This window comes from Strix aluco, chromosome 5, assembly GCF_031877795.1.
Source record: "Strix aluco isolate bStrAlu1 chromosome 5, bStrAlu1.hap1, whole genome shotgun sequence".
Lineage (NCBI taxonomy): Eukaryota > Metazoa > Chordata > Aves > Strigiformes > Strigidae > Strix > Strix aluco.
In genome coordinates this window covers 71,920,646-71,944,109 of record NC_133935.1, presented here as the reverse complement: position 1 = coordinate 71,944,109, position 23,464 = coordinate 71,920,646, and the positions used below count along the sequence as shown (strand labels likewise).

The 23,464-nt window shown below is 44.0% G+C and overlaps 1 protein-coding gene across 5 annotated transcripts in view; it reads right to left on the bottom strand.

Moving 5' to 3' along the window:
* Positions 1-23,464, bottom strand: part of CELSR1 (cadherin EGF LAG seven-pass G-type receptor 1) — a 177,011-nt gene that overhangs the window by 105,143 nt on the left and 48,404 nt on the right. For all 5 annotated transcript variants that reach the window (XM_074827725.1, XM_074827728.1, XM_074827727.1 and 2 more), the window contains exon 2: positions 1,022-1,660. In XM_074827725.1, coding sequence (XP_074683826.1) covers positions 1,022-1,660 — 639 coding nt within the window. The remainder of the gene's footprint in view (positions 1-1,021; positions 1,661-23,464) is intronic.

Below are 23,464 nucleotides of genomic sequence, written 5' to 3'. Positions count from 1 at the left end.
AGCCTCGAGCCAAAAGCCACAGAAAGTGAAGGAAAACCCTTCCACCTAGAGGGCTGGATCCAGCCCAGTACATATACACATCATATAGATTTTTTTTACATGGAGACTTAAATAATTTATGTTTTCAATTTTTTATAACTTCAGTGGTGAGAGGCAGCGTTGGGAACAGCCCCCTCTGCTTCACCCCTTGTTTGCAGGGGTCACAGCAGACATTGCTGAGCCGTCAGTGTAAATTACAGCCGGCAGCACGTCAGTGCAGAATGCTTAAATGCGTGTGCAATTTCAAATACATAAATAATCCCACTGACTTTACAGAAGTACCAGAAAACATTCAGCTAATATTCTTTCATAACTTCTCAGGAGTATTTGAGAAGCAGCACTTTGATCTTTATTAGCTGTCAAGCCCATGATGAGGCAAAGTATGTTCCTCAGCAGGCTGCTGGAGACAGGCCTGGAAGCAGCTACATCCTTCTGGGGTTTATCTGGATATTTACAAACGGGAACTGACTTGCAGTATTTCCCTTAAATGTGTACTACTGCAGTTTCTTGGGACCGTGAACCATCCTCATGCTCTGTGCTTGTTGATGACCAAGGGTTGATAACCTTCTACCGAGGCTGCACATCCCCACTATACCCTGGTACGAGGGAACTGCTAAGGGGCCAGGAAGGCGTTAACATTCAAAACCATGAGCCAAGGGATGTGTCTCACCGTCTTCCTTCCAGGCAGAAGAAATATGTTTGCATAAAGCATTTTGAGCAGAAATTCACACAATGCAAATTGCTTCACCAGCTGTTGGACCCCCTGCATGACCTGGAGCAAGGCATGGTTCCTACCACCATGCATACACAGAGATACGGGACTTACCCTAAGTGACATGTGACACTCACAAGCCTTCTCCTGACCAAATGGCAGCGCCAGGAGTTTTTCTCCCTTTGACTAAGAATGTCAGCAATTTCAGCTTGACACAGAGCTGATGGTCTAACATATAAATCATGGGTCAAAGATAAGATAAACACATACCAGTGTAGTCTTCGTAGCATTCACAAGTGTAGCCCCCTTCTCGGCTCCGACATTGCCCGTTGCTCCCGCAAGGGTTGGAGTAGCAGAGGTCAATCTCTGTCTCACAGTAGTCACCTGTGAAGCCTGGGGGGCATCGGCACCGCAGCCCATTGATAGGGTGGATGGGGCGGAACAGGACGGTGTTGGAGCTGATGAATGGGGCCGAGCTGTCAAACTTCAGGACAGAGACACACTTCATGTAGTTCTCACAGGGCTCGCGCAAGCAGATGTTGTCATCGAAGGGCAGCACCCTCTGCGTGGAAATCATGGTCAGCAGGGTCCTGTTGAGGTAGATCTGCTCCTGCAGGTCCTCAGAGGGGAAGAACTTGTTTCGAATGCCACCAGGGAGCAAAGCTGAGAAAGTCACATTCAGGATATTGGAGCTGACATCTGTGTCATTTTGGATGTTGAAAACGAAGATGCCATCCTTGGCGGTGGAGAGCACTGTTGCCACCCCCTCCACAAACAGGGACAGGAGGGGAGAAAGGAACCTCTCCTGGGACATGTTCTCCAGCCGCACCGTGATGCTGTTGGTGAGCATGTCATCTGTAATGATGGTAACACGCAGGGTGCAGACTGCCGTGACACTGTGGACACCATCTGAAGGAAGAGAGAAAGAGTGATGTCAGAGAGCAGGCTTCAACCTACAGACAGGGAGGCTCCCGCAGTCTCCTGGAAATAAAATGGACCTGCAAGGCATTTCAGGGCACTGGGACGGAAGAGGGAAACTTTCTGCAGTGATTACCAATGCCTTTACTCAGAAAAACAAAACAAAATCTCTTAAGGATTGCAACTCAAGAGACATCTCAAAGAGCCCAGAACACCTGGAGAACATCCCAGGCAAACAACTGGCAAGGACTAGTGAGCAAACAGATAGCCTGAGAGCCCCAGGATGGCCAAGGGGAAGGGGCCTCTCATGATAGCGACTGAATAGATCTTCATACAAGTCACAGCTACTCTACAATGGGTGCTGGGAAGCTGCCGCTTTTCACAGCACAACACCAAAATTATCTTCTCCAGGCATGGCCTCAGGCTTAAGAAGCCAGAATGATGCACAGACAGAGAACTGTGACCAGAGCTTTTAGATAAAAGTCACCTAAGGAAACAAGTCTTCACATTTGAACATTTGAACTTCTACATTCCTCACACCTAATTTCTTCAAAATACTTTATGAAAATTAGAAAAAAAAATCAACTAAAATACAGCTGTAGTAAAAAGCAGACATTTAAAAACTCTTTCATTTTATCCTTCCTTTAAAGCATTTCTGATTTTGCTGTGGATGTTCTGCAATAAAACCTGTAAATATATGAATATAGCACTAATACCTGACACTGGACCGAGAGATGACACTGTAAAAACTCAGTACATCCTGAAGGTTACAGTAGTGCTGTGAATGTAGAAACTCTAGAGCATTCTATCATTATGAAACATGATTATAATACAGTGAGCACTATAATTAATACAAATTCAATGCAAGCATGGAATGGGAAGTTGCGTCATCACTGAAACAAAACCACTTACTTTAATTCTGCCTCCTTGCTAACATTAAGGATTCATTAAAATACAGATTGCATTACAGAAAATATGGTTAGTATTACAGCAGCATGTAGAAATTCCAGGGGAGAACAAGACCGGCTTCTGATAGGAAATGTTCCTTCTCAAAGATCTCATAAACAACTGGAAATGGGGGTGAGTTCATCTCATGACAGAGATGAACTGGTTTGAGTGGCCAGTATCAGGCCCACAGTAGAGTTAAGAACTGAATCCAGTTCCCCTAGGTCCCAGATCACTGCTGTAGTCTTGGCCCGAAGTATCCCAGAAATAACAGTTTCACAAGTAACCTGCTATTACATTTATTTCAATTAAACCATAAGATACATGCAGAAATGGGTTTTTAATCACATTGATGTAAAGTCGCAGCAGAAACTGCATTTGAATCAATCTAAACCCAGTGTGAGGTCAAAATGCTAATAGCTCGGATTGCCAAAGGTCATTTTCCTAAAGTCTGTTATCTCAAAGCGTAAGTTTATGACCCATTATGGTGTCTTATAAAAGGTCTTTCAAGAACAGAAAAATTAGAAAGGCTCCTTTCCTATTCACTGGCACTGCTACACCTAAAGTGCTGCTTTGTTTTAAAAAGGAATGTATCATTGGAAGATTTTTCCTCCAGTAATATAGTAGCAATATAGTAAATTACGGCAGCATAATTAACCAAATGGTTTTTGGCTCCCTCCTCCTGATCAGGCTATCTGTAAAAGCTCAGTTGTTGACTTTTTTCCACACTGAAGCTGCTTCTAGGCAAACAGAAAAATCTTTTCTCCTGTGTGCTACTTTACTACTGCCTAGCTAAAACCAAACAGTCAGAAGAGGTCATTACTCGGGGTGATCTGTTTGATGTGCCACGCACAGAAGCTCACGTGCCAGCTTTTACTTTCTCGCAAGTTTGCAGAAATCTTTATCTGCTCTTCCTCAGACTCACTCTAGAAACATGTAATTTCAGCCTCCATCAAGACCCAAAGCAACCTTTAAAAATGATCAGTAGCCAAAATCGTCATTGCAACCTGCTTGTCCTGCATGGTCTGTGGATTTCTGGACAACAGATAATAGAGGATCCACCGTATTTTCATAAATGACATCCTCAGACTAGTTTATCCACTTCTGTCAACTGCACAGCTCATTCCCCTGAAAGGCCAGAAGCAGAACAAACTATTAACTTTTTTTTTTTTTTTTTTAAAGCAATTGACATTTGCTTGCCTGTCCCATAGGGTGCCTGAACTATTTTGCTATTTGTTGCACAATACGCTACAGAAGTTCTCTCATACCAGCAAGAATGCTGGACAATGGGTCCTTTTCTTAAGAAAACACTATGATCTATAGCCCATGGTATGTATAGCAAGAAGACAAAATACGATCCACTGTCTGACAACGCACTAGAGTCTACAAACTGTCATAATCAATATCAACTGTCACAATATGCAAGAGCTTCCCAGCATTCACAACAGCTATTCTGACACAGTTAATAAATCATGGAAAAAGCCCGGTGTCAGATACCACACAGCCTCCTTGTTCCGCAGGCAGCACAAAAGAAAACCGGGCACAGACATAGAGCTGCTAAATGAAGTTGTGCTTTAAAAGCCAATTCAGCTTTTTGCAGCCCTGTTGCAGAGCATTAAAATATAAAGACAGTAAAAAGGAGCTGAGCATGTACTATAGGCAACAGAAGAGCAGCATGGCTATGCAGCCAGCTGCACAAGCACTTCTTTCATATCACCAGCAAATCTGAGAGCAGCATCATGGGATCTGATCATCCATTCATTCAGAAATTCATGGAAAGTTGAAACAATCTGTGGTTTTATGGGACCAAATTAGTATCTATTCTACTTTAAACAGACAATATTCGCTTTGAGGGCTTGAACAAGTGCAATAAAGAAAGTGGAAATTTTGTCCTCATCTTTACTGGGAATTGAATTAAGCCCTAAATACACAATAATACATGTGTTTTGAGATTCACAAGTGAAATACTCCATGAAAGTTTTAAATGTTTACTGCCAAAAATGTCAGAAAAATAATATTAGGAAGTACTGTTTTATGGAGTGGTAATACTTTATGGCCTTTCACTGTCTGACATGCCTACCATATGCAGCTATCTGATATACACGCACAACCAATCTGTTACTCTGTTAAGAAGGCTCTAACATTCCGATTTTTCAAAGGTCTTATAATACAGCTATAAAAAGTCCCTATCATGTTTTGGCAGATGCAAGATGGCTTCAGTCATGGGTGTGAAACACCCTTCAAGTGATGCTACACAGGAGAAACTCTGGCTACACTTTACTCTTTGGAGCAGACCTTCACACAGATGAATACATACACGTATGCAAGGCTTAGCTGTCACGGGTTCTCACAGCCATCATCTGCTTGGCTTCAGCAAACTGGCTGGATGCAGGAGTCTTCCTGAAGGAGCTCTAAAAACACAGGCCGTGCTGGCAGATGGGATGTGTAGGTATCCTGCTAAGAGTAGTTTGAGTGGATGGCATGGATCTTATCAGCCCAAGCCACTGCCACCCAGATAGCCTGAGAAAAGGGAAATGCAGGACGGAACAAGGAGGAAGACAGGATCCAACTCGTCTTTTTGTGGGCTTGGCTCCTAAAACCCTTGTACCGATGGCTTTTGTCACTCTGTCCTCAAGTTTCTCTTCTGTAAAGTGGGGACAACAGCACTTCCATGTACACTGTGAAGTAGGTGATGAAATGTTGAGATAGTGGGATAATGAAGGCAACATAAATATCCTAAACAAATCATTAAAGGTTATTTCAAAAGCTGTTGCAGCCGAGTTTATCAAAAACAAAGTGGAAAGATTAAAATAAAAGACTCCGTGAATGGACAAAGAGGATTCTGGATGGCTGGGTGCCTGCACAGGAGAAGAGGTGTTCATTAACAAATGCAGTCCCTGCACACTGAATTTATATTCTGGCAATATTATTTTAGGTATACTTTCTACAAAAGAAATTTCCAGAAGGTGAAAATCAAAGCAGACTGTTGTCTTTTGTGTCACTGTCATTACTGAATAGGCTCCTTAAAACCAGAACTACTCATCCTCATCCTCCATCAAACTAATGAAAAGATTCAATAGCAACCACACACCCTGATGCATTACAAAGAAGAAAGAAGACAGTAAGGCTGACAAAAGCTTGAACCTCTCCAAAACACACGAATAACTAAGAATTGATTAAATAGTCATTGTTTCATGATTACCTTTACTTTACGACAAACCTAATCAAATCTGAGACTTTAATCTCAGCTTTCTATCTTCTGGCAGTCCATAAACCAAAGAATTTTATTATCTAGAAATGTAAACACAGCAAAGTTTAACTGAAATGCATATTTGGCAATGGCAGCACCTGGCCAGAAAGGTTCTTTTGTTTGTTGAGTTGGCAGAAGTAAAATAATTAATACATTTTTTGGCTTATTACATACAAAGGTCTTAGGGCTAATTATGAAAGCTGTGTATTTTATATGAATACTTTACCATCAGAGTTTTCTTTCATTGATATCCCAACCCAAATCTATTCTAATTCTGCTTTATAACGCATCTGGAAATAACAAATGTCAGAGTTTACAACAGCCACACAAACTCCTTGGCTAGCAAAATGTAGAATAAGGACACTTTATAGGTTCAGATAACCTCTTGCTCTTCCCAGCTCATAAGAAGCAGGTATGCCCACGGGTAGCAGCCATTGCTTGGTAACATACATTGGAATGATCAAACCTCCATCTCCCATTGCATCCAGCCATGTCTTTACATATGAAAGGTAACACACACCTAGTCCAGCACTAAGCCTTGAATTACTGATGAGGATGTCATACTTTTAGTGTCCTCCCCACTGCTTGGGCGGCAGTAGCACATAAGTAGCACCACCTTGCAGAAACGGAGACTGCAGGCAATACCTCGCTGTCCGAGCAGAGTTGGAACGCAAACTACGCTTCCCACTGAGCAAACAGAAGTAAAAAATCAGCAGATGTCCATAAAAGTGAGATGCATAGTCCTGCGCTAAGCTTCAGTTTGCCTCAGAAAGTCTGCAAGTCTTGCAGGGCTGAGTCCCTTCCTTGTATTGTGCTTCCATCACTATGGAAACAGATTTAAAATGCATAAAATATCAGTGTGTTAACACCGCCCCTTTCAATGCACTGCTTTAGGCACTACAAAGCTTCACTTCTATGAGTAGAAATAAGAAGTCTATGAGCATCCATAAGACAAACTCCTTAAAATATTTTCTACATTATAGAAAAGTTCAGGAGGTTATAGCCCAGAGAAAATATCCTGAAAGAAAGTAAACTGCATAGAAAATGGCAGGTGGGAACCTAGGATGCTTTGTTGAAACAGCAGAAAACATGACCAGAAAGGAAAATGAAAATAGGCATAATTGTGAATTTACAGAGACCCTACCTCAGGGTCTCCCTAGTTATTAAGCAGCCTCACTGGAGGAGTGTTTCAGGACAGAAACTGTGTATGTGACCCCAGTCTGAGCATGCCTTCAGGGTACCTTGGCAAAGGACATGGGGGCTGGTGTCGGCCTTAGTTTTGCAAAAGGCCAGAGAGATGGGCAGTGGCAAATGTCCCCTGTGAATCCCTAAGTAGTCCCTCTTTTGTGGTAGGAACAGATGAAAGTACAAATGTCTCTTTTGCTAGAGAAAAGTGATATTAAATGGTGCAATAACAGAAAAGTAACATCTATGAGAAATACACCCATCCGCACACACCATCACTTCCCTTTGGAAAAACATTAACGTATTGTGAATAACATCATTTCTTAGACAGGCACTAATGGATTCTGTCAAAGCCTCCCTTTCCTTGGGACTGGAAATGCCACTGACGAGAATTCCTTCTTTATATCAAGTTGGATGAAACGACATGAAAATGATGCCCCTCAGCCACATGAAGTTTATGTTACTGCTTTTGTCCCTTCATTTCAGGCTGCCAGTCTCAGCTCCATGCTGACTGCCAACCCAAGTTGTGGGCTTTGGAAAGGATATATAAAAATATTTATCTATTACTCAGGCAGTGCCAAAGGTTCACGCTGGAACCACTGCTCTAAAACATCGAAGCCCAGGTCTGCTCCAAAGCCCACTATGTCAACAGAAAGATTCCCATTGACTTCCATGGGCTTCACTCCCAGCCAAAATTGGGCCTAGAGCCTAATTCCCTGAGTCCTTGCCAGTGCACTCACACAGAGCTTCACTCCTGACCTGGCAACCCTAAACAAAAGCAGCAGTCTGCCCAGGAAAAGGCTCAGGGTTGAAAACCAGGATGGTGGGAGCAGAAAGCAAAAGATGAGGGATGAGCAGGCCAAGCATGCGGCCGCTAGAAACATGGACTGCACATCATGAGTTGCAAAGGCTGTAAGGGTTTTCCTAAAATCAGGTGTCTGAATCTGCACCTTGACATCTCTAAATTTCCAGGAAGGCTGGGCAGCTGCAGCCCCCCTCTGCAGATACTCTGTTTTGAAAACAGTGTCCAGTGTTGCCCATCATCCTCTGAAGAGAGCGTTCAGAAGGGTCACAGGAAGAGGGAGAGAAAGACATGTTACCTGGTGTTATGGGGGGATTTTAGATCATAGGGTGAGGTAAAAGAGAAGGCAGCTGGGCCTCATGGTGCATGCAAGCATACTGGCAATAGGGGTTCAGTCCTGAGTAATACATATCTTTGGGGCAAAAAGAAGGTATGTGGGATTAACTAGTCCAAGGCTGGAAGATTGCCAGAGGACAGGCAATGATCCACACTGACACAGAGTGAGTGTCTATGTATGACTGCACCAGTGACCAGCTCTCCCTACATCAGCATTAACCACACTGCCTCCAGCACCGTCCCACTGCCACTGTGGCAGCTCAGAGCAGCCGAGGGGTCTGCCCTGGCCCACCCAGGACAGGGAGTACATACCTGGGTTGTGGCTGTGTCAGCTTGTGCCCTGCCTCTGCACTGCCCCATGGCAATGTTAGCCACATCCGCACCTGTGAAACGATGTCGGGGTCGGTGCAAGCAAAGGATCCCAACAAGTCTGTCCAGACACTTCCAGGCAAAGCCACCTCTAATGCTCAGAGGCTGCAGATACTTTTAAAAACGCTTCAAGTCAAACTTCCATGTACTTCTTTTTGAAAGATGAGTCATCTCTTCATCCTGACAGAGACGGATATCTGGAACACCTGGGGAGGGTGGGCAGTGGGACTTGGGACTTGCAACTCATGGCAGCTCTCACTCCACGGTCCCCTTAGCAGCAGACAGTGCAGTACCAGCTAAATCAGACAGCTAAAAAAACCCCAAGCTGTGGGAGGAAAAACTGTCCGTAAAGCAACTGCAAATTCCCAACATGTGCAAGAGAAAAAAACAAGTTAATTTTTATTTAATTTATTAATTAATTTATTAATTTAATTCATTATTTTTAATGTGGCCTGTGCTGTTCAGGATTATTTACTTTGTACACAATACTGAAAAGAAAAAAAACATATTTCGGTTTGCAGCTTGAATAGGGGATTAAGAATGAATTGATACCAACTGGATTGCTCAACATTATACATGATTGTCATTAGCTTTTCTGAAACCACAGCATGCAAGCTGAGAATTCTGAAATGTTAATTAGGTTGAAAACACTAGTCTGGGGGAATATTTCTGGAAGGTGGGAAGTAAGGCAAGTTGGATCTGCTGGCAGGAATAAGCACGCTTCAATTCTGACTGCAGCGAGGCTGAAAATACACCTAACTTCCCTGAACGCCCTCCTGCAGCATCACTTCTTGCTCTTCAGGTACCTGGTGAACGTGGGTTATAACTGCTGTGGGGGACAAGATGCAGGCAGAGGAAGCTGGCAGGGATGCAGCAGTGACAAGGCAGGCAAGGAAACAAGTCCCTGTCCTGAGCAGAAAGCACAAGTAGAAAGGATGAGGGATGTATGATATGTGGGAAGATAATGTGAGCACGCTAATAACCAGCTCCTTCCAGACCATATTACTGACAAGGAGATTTTTGTGCTAGTTAAAATGCAAAACGATTTTCCTTCCTGGGCTCTGCACATCTCCCTGTACCTCAGCTGGTTTTCCTTGTTAGCAAGGACTGGCAAGACTCCTCTGCCTGGCCATGCTGGGCAGCGGGGCTGAGCATGCCCCAGTGTCGTGGCTCTGGCCAGGTCCCTGCCTGCCGTCACTGGCAGCGCTCCCCTGCCCAGCTCCTGCCTGGGCAGGCCTTTGCACAGCCCAGGAGCCCACCCCGCTGCTGCTCCACGGCCAGCACACGAGCTGCAACATAGCTTTTAAACTCCAGCTGAAGAGGTGGGTTTCCATTTCATGCTAATGTCCACGGAAACTGTGCATCTTATGGCACTCATCGGACCTGTTCAGATGAAAAAGCCCACTCCAGATCGCTACACCAGATGGATTTACAGGCTGACTTGCTGGGGGCTCCACTATCTCCCATAAAGCTTGATCTCATTTTATATATAATCAAAACTATTGCCTAATTACTGCAATAATTTTTAAGCCTCTCTGAACTTTAAAGGGAGAGTGTTTTAATATCATTAACATTTTCACTCTAATTAAATGCATAGCTGAATGTCCATAGTTGAAAGATGGTTTCCCAGCAGGCTTGCATTGCCTGAAGCCACATCTCGCAGTGCACCTCAGCAGTGGCCACAGTGGCTTGGACAGGGCACTGCTGGGCAGGGGGAGATGCTGCCGAGCACCAGGGTGCACGAAGCCCAGACATGGGAGCCCAGTCATCCGCTCACCCCACAGCCAAAGAGCTATTCATGGGCATCACTACCTTCCCAGCTGTAACCAGCTGAATACAGGAGTTGAAATAGGTTTCTTAAAGATCCATGAAAGCACCAAACTAAACTGCAGTCATGGGTGCTCCAGCATTAATCTCCATTCAGGGCATGGTCTTCAAGTAAATGATGCATTTTGTACAGAGTAAGATAACAGCAGCATGTTTACCCTGAGATACACTTTTACGTCACTAACCCCACTTCAAAAGAGAGAGCCCCTGCTTGGGGTGCCTGGCTGTGCTGCTGGGGGAGCAACCGATGGGTCGCCACAAAAGCCTCCATTCTCCTCGTAGCTACACATCCCCTGCAAACATTTTTACTCACTCAGTATGATTAAAGCAAGAACTTCCTTAGGCAAGCCACGGCTTCACTCAAATCTCTCGCTTTGCAGTTTCAAAGCAGGAGTGGATGAAAACTATTTTAGGGACAGCAAGGGGCGGTGGGAAGAGTTGGATTGGGAGCCTGGAAGCTTCAAAACTGGGAGAAGCAATAAGGAAATAGCTTCTCTGCTTCAGTGTTTGCACCCATACTGCATATTAGTAACCTCAAAGGGATCCTTTCAAAACAGTATCAGCAAAATTAAATCCACCAGGTTTATTTTTCTAAATGTCTCTATATTCCCATGTTCCTTTTGCCTGGAGATACGCTCTGCTCCTTGCTGCAGCCCACAGTGAAACCACGGGGACGTTTCCTGCTGGATGGAGTTCAGGTTTGCTATCTTGACTGGAAAACAAAGGAGGGAACAATGAAAAAAGATGATGCTCACGTTTTTCTGATGTCATTTCTGTTCATAGACAAGCTTTCAAAACAGTTACGTATCAGCTGAAAGAGTTATTGATATACTGGGCAATGAAGAAACTTGCCCAGCCCCCTGAAACTGAAAAACCACCAGAAAAAATCAGCTGTGCTAGCTCAACAGGTTGCTGCCTGTGCTCATGCTCTGCTGAAGCACAGCCTGGGAAACTAGGAGGGTTCTCAGGCATACATGGTTTTTTTTTTCAGTTTTCTGTAGTTTCAGTCACATAAGACCATTTGCAAATTAATACAAGGGAAAAACAGAGGCCTATCCATCCAGGGAAGGACAAGCAGTAATGGCTACGTGTCAGCTTCTGCACGCACTGGGCACAGGGGGTTGGTTCAGCTACTCCTGCCCCAGGAGATTTGAACGTGCTCAAACATGAGGGACCCACACAAGCAGGGTAACACTCTCATGCTGCTTCAGTTCACATCAAATTTATTGATGGGAGCAATGACTGGGGCATAGATGTCCCACCTGTAAGACTCATGCCCTAAAAGAAAGGTTTCAGAGCCTTTATAACTCTCTTTTCTCTCCTTCTCTCTCAAGTTCAATTAATGTCTAAGAGTTTTTAATGAGAAGTAGATCAAAATCAAGAGAAGCGATGGGAAGCATCAAGGTCCATCCACTGGGATCTGACACAAAATACAGCCATCTCCCACAGTCTGAAGAATTTAGACTTTCAATTAGCTTGACTTCACTAGAAATGCCCAGAATGAAAATATTTTCTTCAACAATTCCCCCATTTTTGGTTTCAAAGGGAATAGGTTTTCTTTCTTCTTACTAGATTTTCAATTGACCAGTTTTGCTCTTCTTGCCTGTTAATTGAGGTCTGCTGAGTTAAGCAGAATAAGAAGGAAATAAGAAACTTGAAGAAATAAATTTAAGCAAATAAGAAACTGAAATAAAAGATATTTGCTTGCATCATGAGATTTAAATAAATAAATAAGAAGAAAAAAATAAAATAAAGAGGCAAAAACACCCTTAACAAATTTTGTCATTTTGGGAAAGACTCACGAGGCACTGGCAATATTTATAGAAAAAATGTCCAGATTCCTTGTTGATAGGCAACCCACACAATCTTTTAAAAACACAATGCAAAAGCAAAAAAAACCATTTGATAGTTAACCGTCTATGTGTCACTGGCCACTAGCAATGAGATCATTGTGATTTTGGCCGCATGGTCAACTGAGAAGATTATTCTTGGATCCCTGCCGTTAGAACTAGTATGCTGGACACTGATCAAAAAGGACAAAGCACTTGTTTCCTGTTTCTACAGCCCTGAACCTGCAGTGGGTATTTTTCTCTCTAAAACTTTCCCAAAGAGAAAAGCAGCCCCACAGACAGAATTAGGAGAATGCAAGAGCTTGACTCCTATTGCTGTACGTCATGTTGGGAAGCCGATGCAGAGAAAGGGCAGGTTAAGTTATGACAGATTAAAATGGGTAACATCAGTGACTTGGAGCCACTGGTGAAATGCAGAAACTACACTGATCTTCAGAAATGATACTGTAATCTCAAATGCCTATCTAATGATTTCTATTCAGCTGAGCTGTAGAATGAAGTCATAACTACATGATTCACTTCTTTAAGAACCAGGTAAGATTTTCTGCCAGACACTTTGTGAGACACAGATCTTGAGTGAAACAAGTATTTTGCATTCTAGGACTAATATAAGGCTACCCAACAATTTCCATAAGCAAAAGATTCTCTTTAAAGGAATTTACTATACTGGATAACAGAGGAAAACACTCCTGCTCTTGGTACATCCTTGATCTTACCACAGCATTAGCAGGGCATAACCAGGAGCGTGCCAGGCTAGACTCTGCCCAGCAGTCTCATGCTTCTGGCCAAGGGCAGGGTGACTGTGTCTTTCTCTTCTGGGTGATGGTTCTTTCCTTCCTACTCTGCCAAGGCTTCAGACAATCCAGACAAGTGGTATTTGGTGAGGTCAGGGTATCCAAGAGCAAGCAGAGGCTCACTGCAGGAGAGTGCCAACACCCAGCAGGCATGTGCCCACCACTGAGCAGGGCAAGATGACTCCCTGTGCCACCTTCATCATATGCAGCACAAAGTTTTACCGGTGCAGTGACAATTTATCCACCATTTCCAGGCATCCCATTGAAACTATTGCCCCTACCAGATGCTGAATATCCTGACATCCAGTAGCAAAGCCCTCGCTTTCAACCTAAGCAAAATTTCCAGGTTGAAGAGGACACATCCAGTGAAAGCTGGACATACAGTGACCTTAATGGCACCTCTTTTTCATTGTTTTAGTTGTATTTTATGGAAAAATATAAAATACTGAGCCTATGCAAAATATCTTCAAAAACTGTCACCATTAATGTTGAGCCTTAAAATGTAAATCATACAGGGAAAGCATGAAAATCCTCATTCTAGGAACACTTACCCATATAGTCCCACTGATATCAGCAGAGTCTGAGCATTATGGGACTGTTGGACATGAAGCCTTCAGCCCGAGCTCCCAGCCTGTACTTTGGTATGACTCCAAGACACTGCAGCCTCCCAAGAAACCACTGAGTCAGAAGGGCGAGATTTCACCAAGCATTAGTACAGGTCCTATCACCTTCCCATAAAACATACCAAACCCCTGTGTCAGCCACTTGTATACATGTAATATGGGATAAATATTATCCATGAATCAGTATAAATACTGATTTTATTTTTAAAAAATCCTTTTTAAAATTCTGTACTACATGCTGTGAAAAGCAGCTGTCTGTAAATCAGGATTTTCTCTGCAAAGAGCTTATCTGAATTCCTGCAGGATGCTTCATACCATGGAGTCATTTCCCAAGAGCTCAGATAATTGCTGAAGTTTAATTAGTAGAAAGGATTTGCTGTTTCAGTGTGTACAGAACATTTTTTCCACCTGAGCTCTGAGGTCATCTGCATGGACACGACATCAGCCCTTGAGTACAGCCACTTGTTCTCTCTCTCCACTGATAAAATTAGGCTTACATCATAGCCTCAATAGAGTGATTATCGTTCTCAGAAGAAAAGTATATTTTAGGTATTTTCTTAAAGTTTCCTCAGTTTTCAAAAACCTCTTTAGCCCTGTTTAGATTTAGGCTGATATTTCTGTACTTGGCCAGTGCTGAGCATCTTCATGAAAGAGCTTCCTAAAGACTGACAGGGCACCCAGTCACTGCACTGGGTTAATAACCCCTGCAAACATGCCACATGAGGAGACTCACTCCTTCTCTCCACAGGGCATATCAGAAACCCCTCACTGCCTCCCAGCCTGCAAGAAACCTGCTGATATCTGAGGTGGGTTTCTCAGATAGCCAGATCCTATCCATGGTGGTCCACAGCTGCAGGACCTCACAATGCTGGCTGCCTGAAGCATTAATTCCCTTCAATGTCTCACAGGTGGACTCCTAGGAAAGGGAAGCAGAGATTCAGTATTTGTATGGAAAGAAGTATTTCTCTCCGGATATGACAGCTGGTGACGGGAAGAAAGGTAAAGCAGCTACAACCCAGATCAGGAGAGGTTTATAGGGCTGCCGAGGTGCCTGAGCAGCACAGGCAGCAGCGGCTCAGCATGGGCTAACATTAGTGGAAAGGACAGCCAAAATTCCTGTAAATGTGTGCTGGGAGGGGAGAGGGCTTCGGCAGCTTCAGGTCAGAGGCAGCACAGGCAGCAGGGCTGGGGGCAGGGCGGTGGTCAGCAGTGATACCTGGCTGTCACCTAACCCAGCTCCACGATTTGTCACGCAGATGTCATTCCTTGTGTCAGATAAACACAGAGCAAGATGCACACAAATGTATCACGACAGCTGGATGCAGCATCTGCAAAAAGTGTCTAGTGGAGAAAAAACATTTCTACACGAAATCTTCTAATATTGTGTCACTGAAACCGATATAAATTAACAGAAACATATCCATTCCAGTAAGCCTTTCACTGGGAATGATTTAGATAATGTCTACCATCCCATATATATTTTTTTTATGACTCAAAATCCTGTACTGGTAAGGATGATGGTATAGAGTCCCTGCTCTTTACCTCCAGCTCAGGCTCTCCCCGTTACAGCTGACTCTCACTCCCGTGGCCGCTAACAAGAGGTGGATGCCACTCTTCCTCAATGCCCCCAGAAGAGCAGAGAATTACCCCAGCAAAGCCGTCTTTCACTCCTTTTTTTTTTTTTTTTTTAATCTTTCTGCCTTCCCAGCCAAAACAAACTGCTGCATTTGTAGCTACAAGGAGGCGGAGGTGGAACAGGACAGCTCACATGGGTGAGCTACGCTGAGCAGCGAAGCAGAAGCGAACTCCAACAATGCACTTCATGTGTAGGGGGGAACTGTTCACAAGCATGAAGACTGTGGGCTGGGGTGTGTTTAGGCAGACTCGAGCCTTCATGACCTCTAACTTACTCTAATTTCATTACAGTAAAATTTAAAAGTGCTTCCCCAGTTGCCAAACATATCTTCCACTTCAGTTTCATTAAAAAAAACCCCTTCGAATTAAGGATGGATGCATAATTAAAAGTAGAAAAAAGCAGTAAAATTTCAGGATGGATGTATGTATAGGATGGATGTATAATTAAAAGTTAAAAAAAGCAGTAAAATTTCAAAAAACATTCAAGCTCAAAATAACATATTCTAGCCCTGAAAAAATTACCAATTTGTCTTTGCCTCTTTTTCAGAGACTTGTTTGGCAAAGATGACATTTCACAGTCTCATCTTACAGAAAATCCAGCTCCACGTTCTCGCTCCAGGACTGGTGCCGGCTCCATGTTTAATAGCTAAATCCTTTCACATTTGTCTTTGAATGGGGCTCTTGTGAACAGGAAACTGTGCTGTGACACCAGGCTCCCATGCTCTTTAAAACAGGTCCAGCTCTGTAAAATGACCTCTCTCAACTGGCTTTCTCAGTTGGCTCAAGACATCTCCTACATGTTGTTTCTACAGTGGTAACCCGAGGCTTCAGAAAATGCTGTAAAAGGTGGTTAAAGTTAAGTCAGCACCCAAAAAGAGGAAACATTTTAATATTACCTACCTAATACACTTTTTTTTTTTCCTTACATCCACAGTCTTAACCAGAATTTGGGTTTTTTTCATACATGTCCATGACTCATACCCAGACACTATTCAAAGCTAATAGATAGGATATTGCAATTTGTTAATATACACCATCATTTAACATCTGCTGCATTTTACTGAGTCATCTGGGAAGTGCAGGATGCTTTGGAGACTATGGCTCCTTAGGTCTCTGAGTGCATATTGTACCTCCCTTTCACAACTGTTTTAACTTGCCAATCAAGTAATGATGTTTCTGTAATTACTTTAAAAGTACTGATCTCACTGGGTGCATGCTGTGCACTGCTGTGTAAGTGGTGGGATTATACCATCCTAGAAAATACCAAACAGTAATCCCAAATCACCAGCAGAAGCTGAGTAATGTGGTAACAAATAATGTGGCAACAATGAGGTCGTACGAGCATGAAATACAGAATAATTCTCCATTACCTCTTATCACTGTAAAATAAATAGGGTGCTTCCCTCTCTCCTCTCTGAGTAGAGCAATGCATTCAGTGGCATGGAACTCACAAGCAGTCTCTACTCAAAGGAGCAAAGCAACCACTCTGCTCTGCAATGTCTTTGGTGTAGTGGAGTTACTCTAGATTTGCACACAGGTACCAGAAGGCAGAATCTGGCCAAATCACTTTAAAAAGACTGAATTGCTTGAGACCTGAAAACCTACCTCTTAATACGCTGTTGCTCTAATTTCTCTTCTTAAAGCATCTGCACCAGTAATCAGAGGTGATCACTGAGCTCCATCCCGCACCTTTAATTAAAGCTGTTTCTGAAAGCCCTATCTAGAGAGGCTAATCCCTCTCTCAGCTGCTAGGTTTGCAAAGCAGGCAAGGAGGTAGATGCATGTTTTAGGAGGTGAACAGGGCCCAGTTTGGCATCCCAAACTGTCACAAAACATCTGCTAATACTGAAGCCAACTGCTTCAAATGCAAATTGTCAACAGTCAGTAAAGAACTGGGGCAGAGAAGCACAAGCAGGGGAAAACCATGAATGCAGACATGAAAATTAATCATTCAAGGGTAACTACATATTATTTTTTGTTCAGTACTATCAGTGTGGGCTCGGGTCCTGTCAGCCCTTGTGTGGAGCAGATGCTTGCGTTGAAGCAGATGCAGAGAGACCTGCAGAGCTTGCAAAGAAGAAAACTGGGAACTGTAGAAAGTCTTCCCTACAAGAGCTCAAAGGAGACAGGAAAGAAAGGAGACAGTCACACCGACAAAAGAAAATTCAGTCCTCAAAGCAGTAGTGTAGTGACTCATAGGACCCTCATGAGCTGGGGAACTGTCAGAGAGCTCACATTTCACCATAGGCATGGCGCATTGAGATTTCTGCGCTGTTATGATCACTCCGCTGCCTCTACTCGTGATGCATTGCCACTTACCTCTGCTCTGACAACATGGTGGGGCTCCATTTCCCAGTATCGGATCTCCCCTATGTTTCATCTTGTCTCACATGTCTGCCCCTTCCTCCACCTCCCAGAGTGGCCACAAAGTCCTTCCTTCTATTCTCACTGAAAATTTCTCTCTTCTGAGGCACCTATAGGAAACCGTCTGCCTGTGATGGCAGGTGAGAGCAGGCACAAATGGCTTCAGTCACTGAAGTCTTCTTCACATGTTAATGTGGTAAGGAAGGGTCCCAACTGCAAATGTAGATGTAAATGTACATGCTCTGAGTGAGCCTGACAAACTTTTACCGTTTCTTTTCTCAGCCACAAGGGATGGATGTCTGTTCTGTGTTTGTACATCTTGCTCTGGGTCTCAGCAGGCTGCTAACATACAAGAAGATAACGGTAACAGAGCAGAGGCGTCTCTGCACAAAAGGATTTGTGGTCCCAGGGCATATGTTTGTGGAGAATTTACTGTGTAGGCTTAGGAACGCTCAGACTGACTGAGCTGCAGCTCCCACAGAGACTAACGCCTGGAAAAGGACCCAAAACTCTCCAAACTCACAGTCAAGAAGCAAACATAAGACAAAGCCAGGAGACAGAGAGATGAAGTAAGTGACCATGACTGGTAGCTTCATGGTGAAGAGCCAAACCTGTGGTCTGTAACAATGAGAAGGGGATGTGATGTTGCCTTCTGGGAGCTAGGATGAGATTAATACAATAAGCGTATGGAGGGAAGATCACCTCAGGAATACACGGGAATTTTCTGAGTCAGTATTTTCAAGTGAAAACTAATGAGATGAGCAGCAGGCAAGTCAGTGCTTAATAGGATCATGCTAGAAATGTGAGACTAGAAAAGCCAAGTGGAAGCCCTCTCCAGGACTGCTCTGGTACCCACTGCAGGTCAGCAGAGACATCGCACAGGAGCCAAAGGATGCAGGAATACCGCAGAAACAGACTGCATTGGCAGGGCTCACGAGTGCTTTCTGCGATGAAAGGTTAGTACTAAGATTAAATGGTCTTAAGCAAAGAGGGTGTTAACCTCCCTGTGTTCACAGCTGACAATTCAGAAGAGCTTCAAGATAAGTGGAAAAAAACAGGAGGCACTTGGCTCAGAGGTCTCATCACTGACTCCAGCATATAACATAAAAGATGAATTAATTATTTTTCTTACTTTCTAAATATACATTCACACTTCTCAATTGTACACTGCAATACACATTACAAGAAGCTAAGCTATACATTGTATGCTGATGGCTGGTGTTTGCCTCTGCTGTTGACAGCCCCGCAGTATACGAACATCTTCCTAACACAGACCTCTCAAGTCTATGTAACCTGGGTTTTCTGCAAGCCTGGGAGAATGGCTGAATATGTGACTCTGCAAATCCAACTAACTGTTGGCACTTTTTATGGCTTAAAGAAAACCTCAGAAGTCAAAATACAATTAAAAGAATGACGTATAAGTCCTCAGTGACAGCTACATTAATGTACACACACACAATGTAGAGGGTATGGGAAAGAAGCGAGCTATGGTAAAAACGTTGATAAATGATGCAACTCGTCACCCAGGTAACATCACTAAACAGAGAACAATGATTCTTGGACCTGGCATGGAAAGAGAGAATAGAGATGGGAGGGTGGGTGATGCAATGCTAGACATTGCTAACAAAAAATCATATGATAATGCAGAAGAATAAGGAGGTGAAACATTATGGGAGTGAATAAATGGGATGAAACTCAAAGCAACTGTAAGAGGAAACCGAAGTTGGACATCAGGACGAGATCACAGCACAATATAAACTTGCTTGGCTTTTCACACCGTGCAAAGAGGTCGGGAATTTTAACACATTATGTGTTTTCACAGACAGTAACAAAAATATCTTTTTTTTTTCTGATAGCAGAGCTATAGAACAGTTCTGTGATACAGAAATAGAATCTAATTACAAGAAAAGAGTCTTGACAGGTCTTACAATTAAAGCATGAACTAGCTGCTGATGCAACAACATGGTAGTTTAGTGCTAGTAATGAACACAGCAGCCAGTATATTTAAAAGTGATTTGCCAAATACGACAAGAAAATCTTTAATTCTAGTGATGCTACTACCTGCAGGATTCAGACATGACACAGGCTAATTTAACCCAACACAAACTTTACTGGTTGTACTTTTCTTACGTAGACGAGTTACTGATTTTAATGATGAAGGTTGAATATCTTTAGAGTGTTTTTATTTGAATCACTGAAGTAACTTCCAGCCCACCTGGACCTGAGAGATGGACACTATGTTGAGTTCGCAACTGCTGCATGCGCCAATCTAACGGGGAGTGCCACACCTATTTGCTTTAACCATCACCTCCTCTAGTTTAATTTCTTTCTCTCTCACTGCCGGTTGCAGTGCATGCAGCATGTGGGCTTGGCTCTTGGCACTTCATGAAGTCATCTGGAGAATGCACATTCTATATTTCAAGCAGGGACTCCTCGCCAAGCATGGGTTTCCCAGCCAATGCAGCTTCCCTGCAGGCCCGTGCTGCTCTTCCTCTGGCAGCTCCCCTCCTGCAGCACAGATCCCCCAAGTACCAGTTTGGTCAGCTCAATTAAATAGCCCCTCGTCAGTGTGCTTTGGGAAAGGACAAGCTTTCCCTTCCAGTGAATGACGGAGACTGAAGCTCCTGTATGTATTACCTTCAGGCTGGTTTCAGAAGGACGTATGCCTGTATTTAGCCTGGTGACACCATGACAGGCACCAAATGATGTTTGGGAAAATTAGTAGTAGGAAACGGTTTCTCTTCTTCATAACTTCATTACAAAAAGATACTACATGGTTCATGTAAATGACTCCAGAAACACCAGACTTCCTAGTTAATCTATTTGATATATTGATAAAAGTGAAATAAACAATAGAGCTTTTTTTAAAAAGTGAATTTTACACTACTTCTGAATCTTCTCTAACATCACCCCTCGAGCCACCTGGTAACACTTTCAGATTTTAAGCTGCATTTTGCCAGTAAAGGGTCTTTTAAAATGATGCCCACAAAGATCAATACAACATTTCGCTGCTTCTTGAGCAGACACACCCTGCAGTCCACAGAACAAAGACATGATCTTTTACCTTAAACCAAATCCCAACCACCCAAAAAGCTCCAACAGGCACCTCGTGCTCAGCAATACACTGCACTGTAACCCTCCCACTGCAGCATGGCAGCTCTGTCCTCATCTATTGTCCTCAACCATGAGAAACCTTCTGCCATCCTCCCTCTACCTGACAAGCTTGGGAGCCTGTTCTTCTTGACACTACTGCCCCGGAGGAAAAAAATTACAAACGTTGGCTTACTAGCTGGAAGTTGTTTAAGTGTACTCCTCCCCCTTGCAAAGCAGAGAGTGAGGAGCTGAAAGGTGATGTGCGTGAGAGTCCCTTTGATAAGAGGCCAAGAACTGACACCAACAAGATAATCAGGCCTTCAAACAGGGCATGCACATCTGGGACAACTATCTCCAGCTTCCATCTGACAAGAGAATAATCCTATTAGTATGAGTCTTTGACACCAGGTTGTGTGCCGCAGCAAAAGACAAAGATTGAATGAGTTTTACTTGGCTTCTCTCTGGCTTTTATTGGTGTCCCAAACACCAACTCATGAAGTGCAAGGAAGGGGGGATTTTGCACCAAGGTATTTTCTCATGGATAGGTTCAATCCCAGCTCGGACACTTTGGGACCTTTTGCACTGAAGTTCCAACTATAGAAATTTTTGGGGAAAAAAAAGCAGCCTCTCAGACACAACTGTGAGACTTCACACTGACCATCCAAAAAGCCAAGCCCTACATGCTGATCCCCAGCTGCCCCTCAGGAGGGAGAGCAGGGCTGTCCTCATGCTGTGCAGGGTAGCACTGTCCTTGACACCCTGTGCAGTGCAGGGTACCGCACCTGGGTGAGGATGCCACCAAGGGCATGACACAACACCTCTTGCCCAGTGTTATGTCCAGCAGCAGGAGCATCCACCTGGGCGTCTCATTGGGCTGCCACGTGGTAGGCTCTGTGGGAGCAGTGAGCCGTCTGACACAATGGAAGAAGTACATGAAATATCTGTCCCCAGCTCATATTGGCAGTGAGGGAGGGAGACAGTCTCCAGAGCACAGACTGGGTTGGTCAGGAAATGCACTAACCCTGAAAGAATGAGCGACTCGGCTCCCGCGGCTGATGTCAGCTGCTCCTGACTTCTCCTGCCTCAGGTGAGTTGATTCATGCGTTTTATAGCCATGAAGTATGAAAGATGCTATTGTTCCTCGAAGTTCCCCACAGGATGCAGCTTCCACCCTGCTTGGCCCTGTCCTTGCCTCCTTACCAACAGGGCCGAACCACAACTTTGCAACCCAACACTGCCAGCTTTCGAGAAGCTCAGCTCCAGGTCATTCCTTGACTAACGCTTCTTTTCCTTCTCCTGAATCCAACTAACCATGCCTCTGAGCACACAAGATCATGGGAGAAAAACTGAATGCAGACAAGGCTTCAGCTCAGCCCCAGGCCTTTCAACTCTTTTCCTGATCTGGTTTTCGCTGCCTCCCCCGCCTTCATTTTTTCTCACCAGTCTGGTGTGGGTAATGAAGAGAGAATATGCATTTTGCCTCCAGCAAGAGTTTTTTTAGTTCAGATCAGCTGCCTCTGACTGGAGTAGATTTTGGTAAAGGAATGGGATGCAATCCACAGCAAGCTGAAGTCAGAAAAACATGATGGCTCATTTACTGGCTACTTCAACAACAGACTCTACCCTGACCCTTTCTTGCCTGCAGCAGCTATGGTGCTTTGACGTACTGCTGCTCTCCTGCAAAGAGCAAGACCCTACATGCACCTACAGCTGTTCCAGAGGTTGATTTGGGGCTGAGATGCACAAATGTCTGTGCTGCTGGAGACAGCCGGGGTCCTCCACACTGACCTGGTGAAGGTGACAGTCCTGCAGGACATCTGGCAGCCTGGTAGGACACTCTGCGCCTGGCCTGGGACACCCACCCTGTGCAGCTCTGCCTGGCCCCAGACAATGGCTGAAATCACTGACATGCACTGCAGCCTTCTGGGGGAAAGCCAGCATTCAGGTGAATCCCATTAAAACCTCCCCAGCAATTAACCCACAGCTCTCGGTACAAGAAAATCAACTACTGCACCACTTGAAGTGTAACACATGTACATACATGAAAATACTAAAATGGAGCTTCAAAAGATACGCTGAGGAGAGAGGAGGAGCTGGGGAGGATGAGAACTGCCCAGAAAAGGAGCCTACAGCAGTTTTTGTCTTGTTGCCTTTGCCAGTTGCCTTTCATAAACAATGTTTGAGAGAAAAAGCCTCCATAAATGTCAACAATTGCAGTTTATTACCTGATCCATGACCTATTTGTAAACTGACTCAATTTCTTAATTATATTTGCCTTTAGATGGTAAGAACCATACAAAAAATTGGTATCTTTTGTGGAGCTCTAAGTGAGCAAATTACCAGCTTCCGGAGTCTTCCTAACATCTCAGCAACTTCTGGCACAAGCTCATTCAAGGAGGAGTATGGAAAAAAGAATACGTTTGTGAGAAAGAATGTATATCATCTGTTATTCCCATATTGCTCCAAACCAGAGCAAACAGCCGAGCTCAGGTAAAGCTCAGAGACACAGCATGCCTTCCTATGGCACTGAAGAGGGAGAAAATTCAGCCAGTTAGCTTGTATAGACTAGCATTTGGAAGGTTTTAGCAACATTTTAGAACATGCTGGGAGAAGCACATTGATCTGTCTTCACTAGACTAATGCAGGTTAGCTCCGGGGTCGGCAGCCGTTCAAGGCTGGCACCCAGGGGATGTTCTTCCTCCTTGCATCAGAGACTACCTTT